Source organism: Acomys russatus, chromosome 17, assembly GCF_903995435.1.
Source record: "Acomys russatus chromosome 17, mAcoRus1.1, whole genome shotgun sequence".
In the NCBI taxonomy this organism is placed as follows: domain Eukaryota; kingdom Metazoa; phylum Chordata; class Mammalia; order Rodentia; family Muridae; genus Acomys; species Acomys russatus.
In genome coordinates this window covers 2127485-2147328 of record NC_067153.1, presented here as the reverse complement: position 1 = coordinate 2147328, position 19844 = coordinate 2127485, and the positions used below count along the sequence as shown (strand labels likewise).

At 40.4% G+C, this 19844-nt stretch overlaps 1 protein-coding gene across 2 annotated transcripts in view; it reads left to right on the top strand.

Moving 5' to 3' along the window:
* The window catches only part of Stk3 (serine/threonine kinase 3), a 248492-nt gene that overhangs the window by 179031 nt on the left and 49617 nt on the right, over positions 1 to 19844 (top strand). For both annotated transcript variants that reach the window (XM_051159468.1, XM_051159469.1), the window contains exon 10: positions 8496 to 8671. In XM_051159468.1, the coding sequence (XP_051015425.1) occupies positions 8496 to 8671 (176 nt within the window). The remainder of the gene's footprint in view (positions 1 to 8495; positions 8672 to 19844) is intronic.

Here is a 19844-nt window from a genome sequence, read left to right as displayed (position 1 = left end):
CTTGTCAAAAATAATGCAGAAAGTGATTAGGGGTGGTATCTGACATCTGCCTTTGGCTCTGTACGTATAATTCACACATACACAGTTAGGAAGGAAGGAGGGGATAGATAGATAGATAGACAGACAGACAGACAGACAGACAGACAAAAACAGTAATTATGTGCCTCTTTAGTAAATTTAATTTTGCCTGGATATGCCAGTAAATATAACAACAGAAGCCGTACCTCCCATGCAGCTTGTCACAAATACCCACGGTATTCTGGGCCACTAGAAACCTTTACTCTCTCTATAGAGGTGGTAGGTGTCCTGCTGTGTATGTGTGGTTACAGTCGTTTGGAGCTTCCTATGGGCACTGAACACACTCTACTTGTCCGAGTACCCTGGTCCTGGGGTGTTTGGCATAGTGTGAGCCAGCTCAAAACTGTTAGGTAGTACATCTTGGTTGTGTAGTGTCTGTTTTATTACCACAAAGCACAAGCTAAACATGGCAATATTCATTTTCCTTGAGTAAATGAGTATCTTCTAAAGGCCTCCGAAGAAAGATCTCCATAGACACACAATTATCATGTTTGTTACTCTATTCTTTTTGTTTAACTGAAAGCTCAGGCTTCGGTTTGTCTGTTTCCTCTCTTGTTCCCTCATTGGAGATGGGAAACAGCTGGCCAGTGCTGTCTGCACAGGCGCCTTCGTGCATACTTAACTGTGTCAGAGCTCCTGCTGGACACTTGGGTCCTGTAACCCCAGCAGCTGTGAGTTCTGAACCTCTCTGCTTCCCCATGACTTGGCTTGGAGCCTTCCCTGGGTTTTGCATGGCCCCTTTTATTTTAGAACACACTGTGATGATGCTAGGGGAACAACTCGTGTTAGTTGCTCTGTATCCCATCCTGATTTTTGTATGTGTTTACTGTATTCTTGGCAACAAATTAGAGGACAGCCTTCCAAGATCATCAATCAGGTGGAGCACTCACATTTCAAATCACTCATGGAACAACTAGGCAGTGCCCGTGAGCGCCTTTGATATTGCCATACGTCAACGGTGCATCTATGAGTTGTCACTTCTTTCTTTACACTTTAGCGTGCTTACCATACCATGCTAAGGGGTTAAGAAATCAAACACACTATATTCTGTTAAATTATTTTTAAATTTAAAAATAAAAACATATATATCTTTTCATGAAGACAGTATTTGCTTAAAAGACATATGTAAACTGGAACATTAATGAATAATAATGGAGTGGCATATTTTATAAAATTATATTCCACATAATTTAGTGTCCTTGTAAATATTTAAATGAATGAATGAAAGAGCTGGAAAACAGCTTTTCCTTTAAAGTCTCATGGGCACAGTGGGAATGAGCACTGGTTATTTTCTTTTCTTTGTTGCTAATGGGGTTTTTGGTTATATAAGCAAGTAAGTTGAAAGAATTGGGCCAAAACTGAGGGACTAAGTAATTTCAAATATTAAGTTTATTATTACAATAAAGTATATTTTAATAAGCTGGAGTCAGAATTTAACTGCAGCTGGAGAAATTGATGTCAGTTTTATGTGGTTATCCTTTCAGTGTTGTAAGAAAGTATTGCTATAGCAACCACAATCACATGTGACTGTCTGCTTCGCTCTCATGTCCTCCGTTCTCCCTCAGTTGCGAGTCAGAAACATCATCCTTTTCTCCCCACAGACTCAGCTGCACGCTGCGGCATATGTTTCGTATTGTACAGTAAGACATTAACTAGGCAGTTACAGCTGTCCCTCTGTCAGCTTCCGTCAGCTTTCAAACAAATTTAATCTATTTTCCTCTTTAGAACATTTTAAGAATCTATTTCACCTTTTTTGGATATAGCAAAGACACAGTCTAAATGTTAATAACTGAGTTTTAAAGTAAGGATAGAAAATATTTAGCTATGCAAGCACATACATTTAAATAGAAATCTTGTTATAAAGTCACTCACAAAGAAAAATCTAATGGAAGAGACTGACATCCTTTACTTAAGCTGATTTTTAGATTTGTTAAGTCTCTGTAAAAATGCTTATTTCTGACTTAGGAGTGAGTTACTATCCATACTGTTTTGTTTTTAGAAGAAATAGAGGTATCCTTTATTTAATATGTATATTAACTGTCTTTCAAGTTTTTGTCTGCACATTTTTAAAGACTTGCTCATTTTTTAAAATATTTATTTATTTATTATGTATACAATGTGTACATGCCAGAAGAGGGCACCAGATCACATTATAGATAGTTATGAGCCACCATGTACTTGCTGGGAATTGAACTCAGGGCCTTTGGAAAAGGAGCCAGTGCTCTTAACCTCTGAGCCATCTCTCCAGCCCCCAAGAATTACTTATTTTTGCTGTATGTGTTCGAATGGTTTTGCTCACATGTGTGCACTGTGCATGCCTGCTGCGTGAGGAGGCCAGCAGAGGGCTCTGGATGTTCCCTGACTGAAGTTATTGATGGTTGGAGACACCATGTAAGCGCATCTCCACAGGTAACTCCAACCACTTGTGTCCTCTGTGAGGTCAGCGCGTGCTCTCACCCACTGAGCTGTCTCTCTAGCCCATGCCCCTATGTCTTACAGCATTCTTTAGCACATCTGGCTTAGAAAAGTTCTGTGACCTCAACTAGACAGAAACTCTAGAGACTATAGTGTTCAATCATTTTTATCCAAACTTTATATTGTTTACATTTTATAAACAAAGCCCAGAACTGGGGAAAAAATTCTTTCATAGTTACTGGATTTTAAATGTAAAATAAGAGCAGAGCCCTCTTCCTAAATCATACAGTGTTCAAGACAAACCAGCTCAATATCTCAAGCTTCTTCTTTTTCTTTTTTAATGAAAGTAGATTCTTCTCAGCCAGGCGTAATAGCACATGCCTGTAATGCCAGCACTCGGGAGGCAGAAGCAGTTAGATCTCTCAGTTTGAGGCCAGCCTGGTCTACAAAGTGAATCCAGGACAACCAGGGCTACACAGAGAGACCTACACACACACCAACACCAACACCAACACCACCAACAACAAAGAGGACAGAGAGAGAATAGATTCTTCTCTTACACAATACATAAAGACCACAGTTTTCCCTCCCTCCATTCCTCCCAGCCTCTCCCTTATACCTCCCTTCTCCCCTACACCTACTCCCCTTCCATGTCCCTTCAGAAAAGAGCAGGCCCCAAGAGGTGACAAGTAAACAGAACATAACAATATATAATAAGACAACATAAATACCCTCATATGGAGACTGGACAAGACAACCCAATAGCAGGAAAAGAGTCAGAGACACAGCTGCTCCCACAGTTAGGAGTACCAGAGAAACATCAAGCTAATAGCCACAACGTACTTGCAGAGGACCTGGCGCAGACCCAGGCAGGCCCTGGGCTTGCCACTTGCGTCTCTTGGAGCCCATATGTACTCTGATTAGTTGATTCAGTGACTGTTCTCCTGATCCTCTTCCTAGCCTCCATCCCTTCTGACTCCTATAGTCTTTACTCTCCCTCTTCAGCTGAATTCCCCAAGTTCTGAGGGGAGGGACCAAATGGAGACCTTCAGCTTAGATTCTCGCTCCTCAGAATGTAGGTCTCTGCACCTGCTCCCATCTGCTGCTGAAAGAGCCTCTCTGATGGTGACTGGACATGGCACCAAAATATGAGTAGAGTGGAATATCATTAGGAATCATTTTATTGATTTTTTTTCTTGCCAGTCGTATTTGATTCTATCCTAAGTCTCTGGGCTGCTCAGTTTCCAGTTCCTGGCCAATCAGCTATGTCGTATGTGGGCTTCCTCTCGTGGGCCTCAGGTTAAACCAGACATGGTTAGCCACGCCCACAAGTTTTGAGTCACCATTGCCATAGCACATCTTGCAGGCAGCAGCACAGAGTGAGTGAGGGTTTTGTGGCTGGATCGGTATCCTAGAGTGCAGGGGTGAAGGCTCCATGAAGACACCAATGAGCTGTGTAGATGTTGCCCTCTGCAGTAGGGTGCCACTGTCAGTTTCAGAAAGAGACCTCTGTTCTAGCATTAGCCTGGGTTGTTTAGGGATCGCCACAGGACACCTCCCCACACACACTTCCCAATCCCCTGCTTTCATCCCCAGCCAATAACTCAACCAAATGCAACCACCTCTTAGTGTAACTCTATCCAAGCAAGTGAAAGACCTATATAAAAAAAACTTCAAGTCTCTAAAGAAAGAAATTGAAGAAGCTATCAGAAGATGGAAACATCTCCTATGCTCTTGGATCAGGAGAATCAAGGTAGTAAAAATGCCCATCTTACCAAAAGCAACCTACAGATTCAATGCAATCCCTATCAAAATACCTTCACAATTCTTTACAGGCCTTGAAAGATCAATTCTCAACTCCATATGGAAAAACAAACAAACAAACAAAAAAACAGAATAGCTAAAACAATCCTGTACAATAAAAGATCTTCTGGAAGAATCTCCATTCCTGATCTCAAGCTGTATTATAGAGTAACAGTAATAAAAAAAACAGCATGGTACTGGCATAGAAATAGGCTGGTTGATCAATGGAATTGAATTGAAGACCCAGAAATAAACCCACACAACTATAGACACTTGATTTTTGACAAAGAAGTCAAATACATACAATAAGAGGAAAAAGATAGAATGTTCAACAAATTGTGCTGGTCTTACTGGATGTCTACATGTAGAAAAATGCAAATAGATCCATATTTAGTGCACTGCACAAAACTAAGTTCCAAGTGAATTAAAGCCCTCAATATAAATCAAACACACTAAATCTGTTAAAAGAAAAAGTGGGGAAGAACCTAGAACTCGTTGGCACAGGAGATAACAGCAGCTCAGGCTCTAAGATCAACAATTAATAAATGGGACCTTATGAAACTGAAAAGCTTCTGTAAGGCAAAGGACACTGTCAATAGAACAAAACGACAGCCTACAGACAAGAAAGAGATCTTCACCAACCCCGCATCTGACAAGGGCTAATATCCAAAATATGTAAAGAACTCAAGAAATTAAACACCACCAAACCAAATAACCCAATTTTAAAATTGGAGTGCAGAACTAAATAGAGAATTCTCTCAACAGAGGAATATCGAATGGCTGAGAACCCTTAAAGAAATGCTCAACATCCCTAGTCATCACGGAAATGCAAATCAAAACTACCTCTGAGATTCCGTCTTACACCCATCAGAATGGCTAAGATCATAAATTCAAGTGACAGCACATGCTGGCATGTAAAGAAACAGGAACACTCCATCATTGCTGGTGAGAGTACAAATTTGTACAACCATTTTGGAAACCAATCTGGTGATTTCTCAGAAAATTGGGAGTAGTGCTACCTCAGGATCCAGCTATACCACTCCTGCACATATACCTGAAAGATGCTCCAGCATACAATAAGGACATTTGCTCAACAATGTTCATAGCAGCTTTATTCATAATAGCCAGAATATAGAAACAACCTCGATGTCCCTCAGTCAAAGAATGGATAAAGAAACTGTGGTACATTTACACAATGGAGTACTAATCAGCTATTAAAAACAAGGAAATCTTGAAATTTGCAGACAAATGGATAGAATTTGAAATGATCATCCTGAGTGAGGTAACTGAGACTCACAAAGGCATGCAAATATTTAGTGACTGCGTATTGGATAGGTAGCTTATTTTAAATGCTAAACTGTATAAAACATAAACTTTACACCTCACTCCTAGTATACATCTAAAAAGCTAAAAGCAGGGCCACATAGACACATTGCACACCCATGTTCAGTGCAGTGTTATTCACAGTAGCTAGAACACAGAAGCCACTCAGCTGTTGATTGGCAGCAGATAAGCAAATTCTAAGGAAGGGCAAAGAACTGGCTGATGTGACAAGGCTGTATTATTGACATGAATGGGAAACACATTTCATTAACATTTTCAACAAATTTAAATACCCTTGATTTGTCTCTCAACCTCATCATTAAAATTTTACTTTCCCAATAATTAAGTTCCACCCACTGAAGATCATTTCCTCTCCTCTCTGATTCAGGTTTCCCGTATGGACATACTAAGAGCCCTTATTATGTTTCGTGTAAGAGTTTTTCAAAGGTCTTTATGCATATGACTCATTTCAAGACTTGATGAAAATCAGAACTTCCAGCTATACATGTAATTCCATGGCAGTTACTCTTCTCGGGCTAGGGGTGTACAGTGGCAGAGCATACATGACGTTCTGCACTTGTTCCCGAGCACTGACGGCAATGTGTTGTTTTCCCTAGTCTCTAATCTTATAAAATAGGTTGCAAATTGAGCAGAGGTTCAATGTGTAGATCCTATTTTGTAGTGAGAAGTTGCAGTAGGAACCAAATTTCAATTTTGAAAATACAGAAATGTGTATCTACGTGACCCTCCTTTTAGTTTTTTAAATGTATACTAGGAGTGAGGTGTAAAGTTTATGTTTCACATAGTTTAGTATTTAAAATAAGCTACCTACCCAATATGAAGTCAGCAAATGTTTGTAGTGTTAGGAAAAATCATATCATTTTAAAGAAATGAAGTATTTAGACAAATGCATGCACTCTTCTCCTGTTTCTTATGTCCTTAGCTCAGCAAGCTCACGTACAATACAGTCCTATCCAGATACATTCCTTTTCCGGCTCTCACTAAAAACAAACAGGCTTCTAGGGGGTAATAATACAATATAACAAAGTAAGATATAATGAGATAAAACAGAAACTACCGTATTGGAGCTGGACATTGCCACTTTTTTTTTTTTAAGGGTAAAGAATTCCAGGCTCTTGATTTATGACAGAGAGCAAGCATGGGTTCTGACTCGCCCTCCATTAGAGACCGAGAGTGGAGCTGTTTAGCATTGCTCCCCCTTTAGTCAAGAGTGCTCCCTCACTGTCAGCATTAGCTGCGTGTCTCCTGCATCCTAACTGGCCAGGTCGCTGTTGTGACTATTGTCTCAATGTACAGCATTGCTCGGCTGCTATGCTCCCATAGACAAGTGAACAGGATGCGGGAGGGTCTGAGGGCATGTCATGTGGACAGAACTGAGGCTGTTTCATCTGAAAACAAACAGCAAAGACAGAACCATCACCCTTGTCACCTGATATTGAGTGACAAATTTGTGAAAGAGGCTTGCTTGGACCATGAGTATAAGTGACAAAGTTCAGTCTCCAGTTGTCCCTCCAAGAGTTCTTTTTTTTTTTTTTTTTAGAAGGCAGCTTACTTCTGTCTGGAGAATTATATGAACAATGCCTTCTTGGTGGTCTCTGCACATTCTTGAAGCCCAGAGGCTTTAAGGAATCCAATTTAGAAACTGCTGATCAGGATCTTAACCACAAGATTTTTTTTTAATTAGTTATTCTAAATGTTTGGTTTTTTTACTGTAATGGTTCAATATAAAAAATAGCCATCAGAAGATTTAGAACAGAAGAGTGACATGGTGTGTGTATATTTGAAAAGGTCACTCTGGTGACAGTCAGCCCAGTCAGCCCAGCTGTGTCCCCAAAGCAGAGTAGTTTGCAGGCTGCTGTGCCATCAGTCCCCTTTCTTAGAGTGCAGGCAAAGATGGTTAGAAACCACGCATCAAACGATAGAGAAATTAAAGCAACTCTGTTGAGAAGAGGAATTAAAAGCCACTTTTGGCTGTGTTTTGGGAAGAGAGTCTGAATGAGTCTCAGCTTTCTACTGTGAGGATTGAGTGAAGGATGGTGACCTCAGCAGAGGGGCCGTGGGCAGAGCTGCAGGCTCAGCGGCGGCCCGTGGGCAGGGCTGCAGGCTTGGCGGGAAAGGGCCTTGCATTTAGTATCAGGAATTAACTGCTAGCTCAGGCACATCTCCACCAGGTGGTATAGTAGCAAGCAGCTGTAAATGTGGAAATAGAGCTTAAGACAGTTTGAGCTAAAGAAATGACTTTGGGAGACATAGCTTTAAATAAAACATAAGAGCCCCAGGGAGCAGGGGAATCAGCCACAGTGACTTACAAGGAAGCAGTCGATGGAAGAGAAAATCTCATCTGTCCATCTAGTTTCTTAAGAGCATGAAAGTGTATCATTGTAATCAGAGGATATAAACATAGAAAGACTATAAATGTTTAAAATGTATTGTTCTCGACATTTGTAATATTTCTAATAAAATTATAATAAAGGTTCCTTTAAAATAGCAAAGTGTTTGATATTCACGAATATTTGGGAGCCAGACGCAGTGGCGTAATCCCAGCACTTGTGAGACAGAGACAGGCGGAGTTTGAGGCCAGTCTGCTCTACAAAGCAAGTCCAGGACAGCCAAGGCTATACAGAGAAAGCCTGTCTCAAAAAACAACAACAACAACAAAAGACTTAGTATACTTGTTTGTTCTGAGGCTTTTTCTTTCATCTTGCTTTATGTTCATGAACTGACTGTGTTGGCTTTGACTTTCACCAGAATAAATTTATTATATGGCTCACTGAAAATAAATTCCTCATTTCAATAAATGTAATACTCCTTTAAATGTTGGAGCTTATACCCTCCTATGTATTTGTTTGCCTAAGGAAATGCTACATCACCCCAAGTACAAAGACCGTCTTTCATGGACTACTTTGATAAGCAGGACTTCAAGAACAAGAGTCATGAAAATTGTGATCAGAGCATGCGTGAGCCCTGCCCAACGTCAAACAATGTTTTCCCTGATAACTGGAGAGTTCCTCAAGATGGGGACTTCGACTTTGTAAGTACATTTTCTTTCTCCCATTTTTCTTTGTGTCTTTCTAGATTTTTTTTCTTCACATTGAGGGACATAGTTCATAAATAAGAACAGTATGTTTATGGATTATAGACTGTGTAGCCATAGCTATGACTAGAATTATAGCTTACTTACAGACCTGTACTAACAGCAAAATGTAAATATTGCTAAATAGATCAACTTAAATTTAGAGAAATGTTTAGGCCCTTCAAAATGCTGTAAATGATAATCATTTCAATTATCAAAATAAATCATGCAGAGTCAGCACCTCAGCTTGGCTTGCACATGGGCTCTACCTCAGGACCCAAACACTGAGAGTTAGCTGAAGCGCATGGTAATCACACTTGGTTTTCCTCATTCAAATTGTGTCTAGGTAACAGAGCTTCAATATAAAATTGTCCTGGTGTGTATTTTGCTACATTTTCTTTTCTTCTTCTACTTGTCTCATTATTGTTTCTTTAAAGAATACAGAGAACAAAGAAAAATCATTTTAATGCACTTGTTTTCAAAACTTGAAAAGCTAAGTACTTTGAATTCTTTGACGAAATAAAAAAATCACAGTAAAATTTTGCTTTATCAAGTTAAAATAATTTGTTACTTTTGTAGAGTATTTTGGAAAAGTTATTTTTCAAATAAAATTATAGTTCTCTATAATTATATTTATTAATAAACATAATACTTATAAGCAAATAAAAATGTGTATAGACTCATATCTTAAATTTTTAAGTAATATTAACCCATTTTTCTTAGATGTCATAGTATATACTTGGGGTTATAATTATTTTTAAGTAATGACTTTTTAAAAATCACGTGTGTGTGTGTGTGTGTGTGTGTGTGTGTGTGTGTGTGTAAGTGAGAAGATGGAAATCACTTCTCACATCCCACCATGTGATTTCCAGGTTTTACTCCTGGGCCACTGGGCTTAGTGCCAAGTACCCTTACCCACTAAGCCATTTTGATGACCTGGGATTTTAAATATTTCTAATTTTTAATACTTTTTTCCTAAATGTCTTGGTTACTTGAGTTATTTTCATAATGAGTTTTTAAATTTTAAAAATTTCTCAATAAATTTAGTAATAATTACTAGTAACTATTATCCACAGGTTACCCTAAAAACAGTTGCAGTATCTGTTCACTCCTTACTGTGTTTTCAATATTGAAGAACTTAGAAAAACTTCGTTCTGCTAAGATTTCATTTTAAGTCATCTACTTTAAAATTACATAAATTATTTAGAATGCTGACATTCAAGCTGTAAATCATTCATGAACATGATAAATAATGTAGAATATTTAGCATCAAAGAATTCTGTCTTGTCTCAGAATGAATCTTAATAGCCTCTTGGATGGTTTAAAGTGAGCGAGAAGTGGTGGTGGGTGAGACACCACAGATGAGAACATGTAAGTAAGATGATTTAACTCCGCTTCAGTGGCCTGCATCCTCCGCACATTTATGAAGTGGTTTATGTTTGGGTGTGTGGATGGGCATTTATGTGCCTCAGCACACATTTGGACATCAGGACAATCCACAGTAGTCACTTCTCTGTTTCTACTGTGTAGATCCCGGGATTTGAACATTTTGTGAGGCCTGGCTTAAGATAAATGTTTTATTTGCTTATTGTGTTGTGGAATAGCAGTGTGGTCGGGTTGGGTTTCTCAAGTGAGTTCAGGAATTTACAAGCTTGACAAAGGCAGCTGAACAGCCTCTAAATTTATCTGTTCAAATTTCTGGCAGACACATTACCTGTGGCTTTGACTCCATAGTTTTCTACAATATCCTTAGGCAGGTTTCCATTTCTTATTCATAGACAGTTTACACAGCAGTGGGAGCCTTTGGATATGGTGGGAACAGAAGTTAAAGTCCTCATGGTCTTGATACAGATATGTTGATTTTAGACACAGTCAATGTAGAGTATCATCAGAAATAGCATTCTTAACCAGGGCACTGAAAACTACAAGACGCTGCTGAAAGAAATGAAAGAATGCTGGGCGTGGTGGCGCACACCTTTAATCCCAGCACTCAGGGAGGCAGAGGCAGGCGGATTGTTGTGAATTCGCGGCCAACCTGCTCTACAAAGCGTGTCCAGGACAGCCAAGGCTACACAGAGAAACCCTGTCTCGAAAAAAAACAAACCAAACAAATAATTAAATAAAGAGCAATACATGAAAAGACATTTTCTGTTAACTTACTAGAAGACTTAAAATGGTAATATTGCCCAGTGATCTGCAGTTTCTTGTATTCTATCAAAAATATAACTATACTTTTTGGAGAAGCAGAAAAATTCATCATAAATTCTTGGGTTGCTAAACATTCAAACTAAATCTGAAAAGGAAGTAAAAGAAGTAAAGGTCAATGTAGCAAGACCTGTGTGGTTCTGGCGCAAAGATTGAAACATGCATGGCTGCAGTGAAAGGGAGAGCTCAGTACTGACCCCATGTGGTCAGAAGACCTTCAGCAAGGGTGCTGAGACCCCTCACGTATGCGGTCAGTAGGACCTTCAGCAAGGGTGCCGAGACCCCTCACGTGTGTGGTCGGTAGACCTTCAGCAAGGGTGCCGAGACCCCTCACGTGTGTGGTCAGTAGACCTTCAACAAGGGTGCCGAGACCCCTCACGTGTGTGGTCAGTAGACCTTCAGCAAGGGTGCCGAGACCCCTCACGTGTGTGGTCAGTAGACCTTCAGCAAGGGTGCCGAGACCCCTCACGTGTGTGGTCAGTAGACCTTCAGCAAGGGTGCCGAGACCCCTCACGTGTGTGGTCAGTAGACCTTCAGCAAGGGTGCCGAGACCCCTCACGTGTGTGGTCAGTAGACCTTCAGCAAGGGTGCTGAGACCCCTCACATGTGTGGTCAGCTTTGACCACTTTGCCAGAATACCCCAGGTGTTTATAAGGAGAAAGAATTTATTTGTGCCCACAGTTTTAGATGTTCTAAGATATGAGCAGATAAACCCAATGTTTTGAAACCTTTAATAGGGCTGCCAAATGGTGTGCTGGGAGCCAGAAGCAGTAAACTGCTCACCTAGGAGTAAAAAGCAAAACAGAAAGATGTGGAGGCGCACAGTCACCTTTCCAGGCATTCCCTGAGTGGCCTAAGGGCCTCACATCTCACGCTGTAGTGCATCTCAGTAGTGCCACCCTTAGCACATGTACCTTTGCGTAATACTCAGTGTCTAAAGTGTGGCCCGTGTGCTGGAGTGGAGGACAGTTATTTTGACAGATGGCATGGGAAAGCTGGATGTACCAGATCCAGGTGTGCAGTTGGTTTCTTTGCTCACGCGCAGAGTAGATAACCTTGAAGAGGCTGTGAGAGAGTGAGTGGAACAGCTCTGCCCTCCCAGCCTCTTCTTCACCTGTCAGCTGGAACCACTCCGCCCTCTCTCACTTTGAGAAATGGAAAATATGTCTAACAGCCACAGAAGAGAGCATAAATGGGGACAAGTAAAAGAAGGGTTGTCAGGAGAGGGGTGAAGAAGTGCTAAGAACCACAGTGGGAGACGACAACGTGTGAGTGTCAAGAGGAAGCATAGGTGGACGTTGCCTGTGGTTTGGAACAATGCTTTGCTCCCAGTGTAAGGGAAGCACCTGGCACCAGCTGCTGATCACAGGGGGAGCTGGCCGTGTCCATTCTCATCTGTCTCATACAGAATGACTCATCAGAGTGTGAAGTGTGCTGACGGTCATGTGTGCTCTCTCACTGGTGTAGTTCAAGGCTGCTTTCCAAAAGAGAACCGAATTTTCTGGGTTCCTTTGTCTGTTTGATAGAAGGTGCCAAAATTGTCCAGTTTTTCAAGACATAAAATGTTTATCCTGCCTTTTCAAGAAACAATAGAGAATGCTTAACTGTCATGAGATATTCAGAGCAGATTTCTATGCGTGAAGCTTGTTCAGAAAGCCAACTGCTGTGCAGGTGTGCACACTAGGAAACATTTTTTTTTTTAATCTGAAACTCAGTTTGCAATGTAATTTGTGTATTTTCCTTTAAAATTTTACCATTTATCTTTTGGATGTTCTGTGAATTGTTTCATTGTGTTCCTGGATGTAATGAGATAGCAATAGACTTTATGGCATGAATAATTGGAAAGTTACCATATAAAGATAGATAAAATGTATGTGGGCTAGTTAGCTGACTATTTTAAAGCTGTTAAAAGAAAAAAGCAGGAAGGGATGTCTGTTTGGAGTGTGTTTGTAAAGACGCTCAAACAACACAAAAGACAGATTTACTTATAGCACTAGTCTGGTATTTCGGGTTTGTTAGAATTATTTCCAAAACATCCTTAGCATCCAGAATGTTTGAATAGAGGCATGTAGATCTTGTTTCTCAAAAGTTACAGCATCACATTTAAATAGACATATTTTTGATAATGTAAAGAGTTTGGAATTAAGAGCAAATATTTAGAAGCCATCTGTTCCAATTTTTTTAAAAGAAGAGATTGGGTTGAAAATAATTCCTTAGTGTAAGTGGGATTAGATAAGTCAGGTATTTTTGGTTTTAGCCCAAACTGATTATAAGTTAACATGTCTTGATTACTCTGATTCTTAAATATTTATTCATTTTGTGTTGTTGGGTTTGTTGTTGTTTTGTTTTGTTTTTGTTTTTGTGGGGCAGCACTGGAGGATTAAAAACTGCAATAATTATAGCAGAAAACAAGCAAATCCATTCCTCCAAGTGTAAACTAGGCTCTGATTCCTGAGTTTGCAAGTCAGTTTGGTTATAGCAGCATTTCTCAATCTGTGGGTTGTGACCCCTTTGGCAAACCTCTGTCTTCAAAAATATTTACATTTCAATTCATAACAGAAGCAAAATTATAGTCATGAAGTAGCAACAAAAATAATTTTATGATGGGGGTCAACACAGCATGAGGAACTGTATTAAAGTGTTAAGCATTAGGAAGGCTGAGAACTTCAGGATTATAGAAAAACCAAGCAAAATAAGTCATTTCTGAACAATGCAGAAAACAGCAAACCCTGAAAAAAATGAGCCCTGAGAGCCTTTAAGGGGTTTTCCTGTGTTCTTCTTGGAGGGCCTTTCACCCTTTTCCTTGTCAGCAGTTGTGAAAGGGTCATTAAGAGACAAGTCGGTGGACAGGAGAAGCCCAAAAGGAGCAGTAGCCCAGTTAGCCTGCAGAAGGCTTGAGGAGAACGCAGCAGCCCACAGCCTGCAGCCCGCAGCCAGGCCTCCGCGTGCTAGCCTGGGCTTTTTCTGTTGCCGTGCAGATGACTTTAGATAGATTGTGGCCAAAAGCTCTTTACACTCAAAGGACTGTTCTCTGAGCTCTTCTTTGGACTTCGCAAACCGCTCTAATTGGTACTTAAGCACACTGTCATCGATTAGCTTTGCATTAATTAAATAATTATTGTCAAGTATTTCCAGATGTGTGCAAGAGTATTAGTGGAGTATGAAAAGATAACTGTAGGGGATTTACATTTATTTTTATGAGGTACAGAAGAAATAAACTCACAAACGCTCCAATGTTGTGCGCATGGCCTGGGTGGTGTAGGACCACAGGTGTACCCGTGGCGTGAATCCAGCATGTGTGGCACGTTGTGCTTTCACTACTCAGTCATTCCTTACGGAGCCAACAGGAAATCAAAGTTAATGAGAAGCCTGCACTGCCAATCCTAGCAGAATTCTTGCCTAGTCTTTGCCAGCTCACGAAATTGTGTTGGCAGTGTGTCCAACAGATGGAGTGGTGCATGCAGAGTTGTGTCCTGTGATTGTCTAGCTCTAGAGGATTCGCTAAGGTTTTGACTGTACCTCTACTGAGACATTTAAGAGAATCATAACCTCTTTTGAACAGGAACGTAGCTTCCTTCGATGATAAGTGTTTCTGAGCCCGTAGGAAACATGGTGCCTAGTAGGCAGCAGTGCTGGACTCTGCTGAGTCCCTCAGAGTCAGAGGTCTCTGAGCATCTCCACTGGTTTCTTAGGTAAAATTTAAACCATTTAGCAACCTAAGGTAGTTTCTGCTTTCTTATTTCTAAATATGATATTTGGAGCATAGTTCCTGAATTTTTTATTTGATAGTTTTGTCCAGGCAGAATCAACTGAAACATTAAACTAATTCCACTCATTTAGGTAATTAATCCTTAAGTTAAAACTCACTCTGGCATCACTTCCTTTACAAATTAAAGTGAGCAGCCCATACTTATTGGATTAATTAAGTAGAAGGCACAGGTGCAGTGTGTGGTTTCTAGTCACCGTATTGGAATTTATTATGATGCTTAAAGCATATGGGAAAAAGAAATGTCCCATCAAGAAAGTTCTAAAAAGCAAAGCCTTTCCTCACAGCAACTTGTTCTTTTTAAGTATAATTTACTTAGAAGATTGTATTGGGAAAATTGGCTACTTTACATTAACAACAAATACATTGTTCTCCAAACACATGTTTGGGTTAACGTTTATGTCTGCAGAAGTCATTTTGCCTCCGAGGGCCGTCCAGATGCTTACTGTGGACAGCTAGTCGGTGTGCGTCAGGCACTGCTAGAGTGATTTCATGGAAAGATGTTCATCACCAGCGAATTTTAGGATCAAAGGGTTAGACAATCTAATTAATCATTTTTTTAATTTAAAACTTGTGTCCCCTAATGTTTACCTCTTTTTTTCCCCACAACTTTTTGATGAAATACAAAACTTATCGGTCAGTGAGCACACAGTTTCATATAATTTTCATGTTATGAAACATTACGTCTCTTGATTTTTTAAAAACCATTTTAAAATGTGAAACTCATTCTTATCTTGAGGTTCATACAGAAATAGTCAGCAGGCTAGATTTGGGCTCCCTGGCTAAAGTTTTATGAACCTCCAATCCAAAGACAATGCCAGAAACGTGCATCTAAATAATAAAAACACTCAAACAGCCACCTTCCCTGACTTTGAAAAATCACCAAGAACCATGTGCAGATGCAATGACAACATTTTGAGGCAAAGATTGTTTGTGCCCATATTTTTCATGATTAATTAAAAGTAGCTGGCTGAGAATATTATATGATATAGGGGTTTTCTGACTCAAAATGATCCAAGATGCTCTACAAATATCTTTTTAAAATACAAATGAGATTTTGACTAGATATTCAAACATCTTGGTACTTAACAGATGTGTATTTTCCCCCAGAGCTTGAGTTGTTGAAAATTCCTTGCTACAGAGTCATCTTTCCTGTGTTTGTAATTTGTACAGTTCCATCCAGGAATTATGTGGCAAAAAATGCAATTTTATAGAATGGCTCTTTGTGTTATCAGAAAGATAGTCTGAAGTACCATAGAGAGGCTGTGAACGCCGCTTGCCCATCTATAGAACTATATAGGTATTTGAAACCTACACTATCCTGAATTAAGACACTGAGAATGTCACAAAATTTCCCATAAGCAGAAAGCACAGTGGTATTTTTTTAATGAAGAAAGCCTTAATAACTGAAGGTTTAAACATTGCTTTTGTAATTCACTTATAAAAATGAACAATTGTGCTATTTCTGTGCATGGACACTTTTGATGGACCACAAATGCCATTCCTAGCTTAACTTTTTCCCCAATTTTATCTGGGCCACTATTAGATTTAAAATAAAATTTCAGAGTTGATTGAGGGCACCATGACTGTGTCAATTTTTTTCTTGAGATGAAATCTTTTTTTATACTTTTTAATTTTTTTGAGGTTATGATTATATCATTTTTCCAGCTTCCTTTTTTCCTTCCAACCCTCTCAAATAGCTTCTCAAGTTCACGGGCACCTTTTTAAAATTGTTGTTACATATATACATATGTATTCCTAAACAAAGAAATACAACAACATTCTCAGTCCATATAATATTACCTGTGTGTTTGGGATCAAGATACTTTTTACTTGAATTGCATCCACTTAAGTGCAAGATGAGCTTTTTACCTTCATGATCACTTCAGATGTCTTCCTGATGTGTCTCTGGTAGGAGTGGGTCCTTTCAAGCCTGTTGCTTTGCTGGCCTGGTTAGACAGCTACTGACACTGTTTTCTTCATTCTGAAATTAGATCAGCTCTCCCTTCCTGCTTCATTAGACGCGATGCCTTTTAAGGCTTGGATTCTCCCCTGCTGGATGATTTCTAATAAATAGCACCTAAAAAATAAATCCCAACTCAGCGTGCACTGTGATGCACACCTGTAATCCCAGCACTCGGGAGGCAGAGGCAGTTTGATCTCTGTGAGTTCAAGGCCAGCCTGGTCTACAAAGTGAGTCTAGGACAGCCAAGGCTACACAGAAAGACCCTGTCCCCCCATCCCCCAAAAGCCAACTCTACCTGGGCACCTGGGCATGTAGCTGTGTCCCTAAGGAAGGTGGGGTAGGAGAACTTTATTCAACCAATATTAAGTCTATTGTTAGCTGAGCATCTTGAATGGGAGAGGGTCTCATGTAATCTAGGGCCACAGGTGGCCTTAACCTTTCAGGTGCTGGGATTACAAGAATGTGTGACCACACTGGAAATTGCTTTACATAGGGTCAAATATTTAACTGTTTTTGTCCTATGATCACTGAAATATGTTCCTGTTGACTTATCTCTGTAAGACACAATTGAAATGGTACAGATAAGTTCTCCCTTTAAAGAAAGCACTGAGTCATAAGTAAAGTCTGCAAGCAAGTCTTACCTTCCCATTTTCCTTCACTGTAAGATTATTAAGTAGAGTGTGCCCAAACTACAAATGTTCTTTATAATATTCGGTAGCTGAGTTAGGGAAATGAAATTGTCTGTGCCTTTGTGCCTTGGCTGTCTCCTCAGCTGCCACTTCCATTTTTTAATTAATTTATTTAATCACTTTATATTCTGACTGTAGCCCCCTTCCTCCCTCTTCCCCCCTCTTTCCTCCCCTGCTCCTCAGAGAAAGAGAGCCCCACCACTACCAACCCACCCCAGCTCATTAAGTCTTATCAGAACCGAGCATGTCCTCTTCCTTGGTGACCTGGCAAAGCAGTCTCACCAGGCAGAAGTGATCAAAACGCAGGCAACAGAGTCCATGTCAGAGACAGCCCCTGCCGCCCTTACTAGGGGACCCACATGAAGCCGGGGCTGCCCATTGGGTACATCTGTGTAGGGGGCCGAGGTCCAGTCCATGCATGGACGCTCCTTGGTTTCAGTCTCTGTAAGCCTCTCTGAGCCCTGGTTAGCTGGCTCTGTTGGTCTTCATGAGGAGCGCCTGTCACCCCCAGGTCCTTCTGTCCTTCCCCTCACTTTTCCATAGACTCCATATGCTTCACCCAATGTTGTGACTCTCAGAATCTGTTTGGATTGCTGCTCGGTGGAGCCTCTCAGAAGACAACTCTGCTAGGCTCCTATCTGCCAGTATAGCAAAGTACTCTTTTGATGTGCTAGAAATCTGTCTTTAAAGTCATTTTAGATTTTTCTAGCACTTAGTTAACTGTGCGCATCTTTCTGTATTCTGCATCAATAATTCTTACATGTGAGAATTTCTTCCCTGTCAAAAGTCCCTTTTCCTTTCTTCTCTCAATTTCCATTTAAGCTATCAGGCTAGCCCTGGGCTGAGTCAGTGTGCACTGTGGGGCATTTACGCTATCATCAGGCTAGCCCTGAGCTGAGTCAGTGTGCACTGTGGGGCATTTACACTAGCAGGCTAGCCCTGAGCTGAGTCAGTGTGCACTGTGGGGCATTTACACTAGCAGGCTAGCCCTGAGCTGAGTCAGTGTGCACTATGGGGCATTTACACTAGCAGGCTAGCCCTGGGCTGAGTCAGTGTGCGCTGTGGGGCATTCTGCTGGAACTCATGGCAGGACCCTGCTGAGCAGGCAGTGAATCGTCTGGAACTTGCCTTCTAGCAGAGATTTCATCATCATTCTTTGGGCAGTGAAATTTGAACCAAACCTTTACCAAATATGCCTTATAGAGCCAAAGCGAAACACTGGAGAGCTAGGTTAAAACTCAGATGAATTTGTCACAGGAGAGAAAAGGAGGCCAGACTGAAGAAATCCTGCACATAACCAGCTGTGCATAAGGAAGCACGGTTTTTAAGGAGTTTCTCATGTAAAGAATTAAGAGGATGATATTGCCATATGAAGTAAAGAATAGAGAAAGGAGGAAGAGCAGGCTGTAGGTTAAGTGTGGGGGGTGAGCTACTGAACTGTGTGTGTGCGCTAAGTGTACAGTGCCTGGAGGATGTGGACCCAGTAAAAGCGCGGGAGTGGGGACTGGAACTGTGAATTGGAGAACAATTGGCATAGAAAGAGCACAGGAAGGCAGCTAGAGAACGCCTTCCTTCCTTGAAGGCGGCTGCTAAGAATGACGTCATTAGGAGCCCTGGGTCTGCGGTAGGCAGAGCAAGAGCACTTTACAGAGGAAACACTCTCTGCACCCAGGGCTGTAATGCTAAATAAGCCAAAGTTAATTCAGTGCAAACAGGTCAGAGCCGCCACCTGAGAGTTCCCCAGGGACGAAGTGTAGCTGTTTGGGTTTCAGATGGGGAGGTTATTTCTCTAAGTAGAATTTAAGGGATAGTTTCAGCTATTGGGTCTTTTCTGAATAGTTCCTTAAGGATTTGCCCTGGTGTCCCAGCTATAAATAAGTTATATTAGCACTTTTTAGACACTGGCAACTAATTAGGTATATACCTAAGCTAGCACCTCGGATACACATATACTTCAAAGCATGTAATTAGCATGACATTTTCCAACTTTGTTAGCACGAATTTGCTTTCAGTTCAGACTTAACACTCAGAATCAACTCTTAAAAGGCAAATAGACAAGCAAGTTCTAAAGTATTTCTTTGGAGATACAAAGTAAGTACTTTTTAACAAAAGTCTTATTACAGTATTCTTTATTGCACAAATAAAAGTTGAATGAATATGTGAGTAGTAGGTACCACATACGGACTGCACTAGTTTTTATTAGTTTGAAGCTAAACATGTCACAGTTTATAAAGATAGATGCTAACTTATCCTTAGTTCTTCCCTTGGAGGAAGCTTAAGACTGAATTGTTGTTAGCTGATCTTGTCAGAATGATTGGCATGGGCTACACTGAATGGCTGTCATTGGCAGTCACTGCTGCCTACTCAACGCTGGCGTTAAAAGCTAACCATTTCATGTTTTGTATTTTTATTTTTATTTTTATTTTTATTTTTATTTTTAACTTTGTTAATTTCCATCTGATCCATCCACCTATGAGTAAAATATATAGATGTCTATGCCTGTGC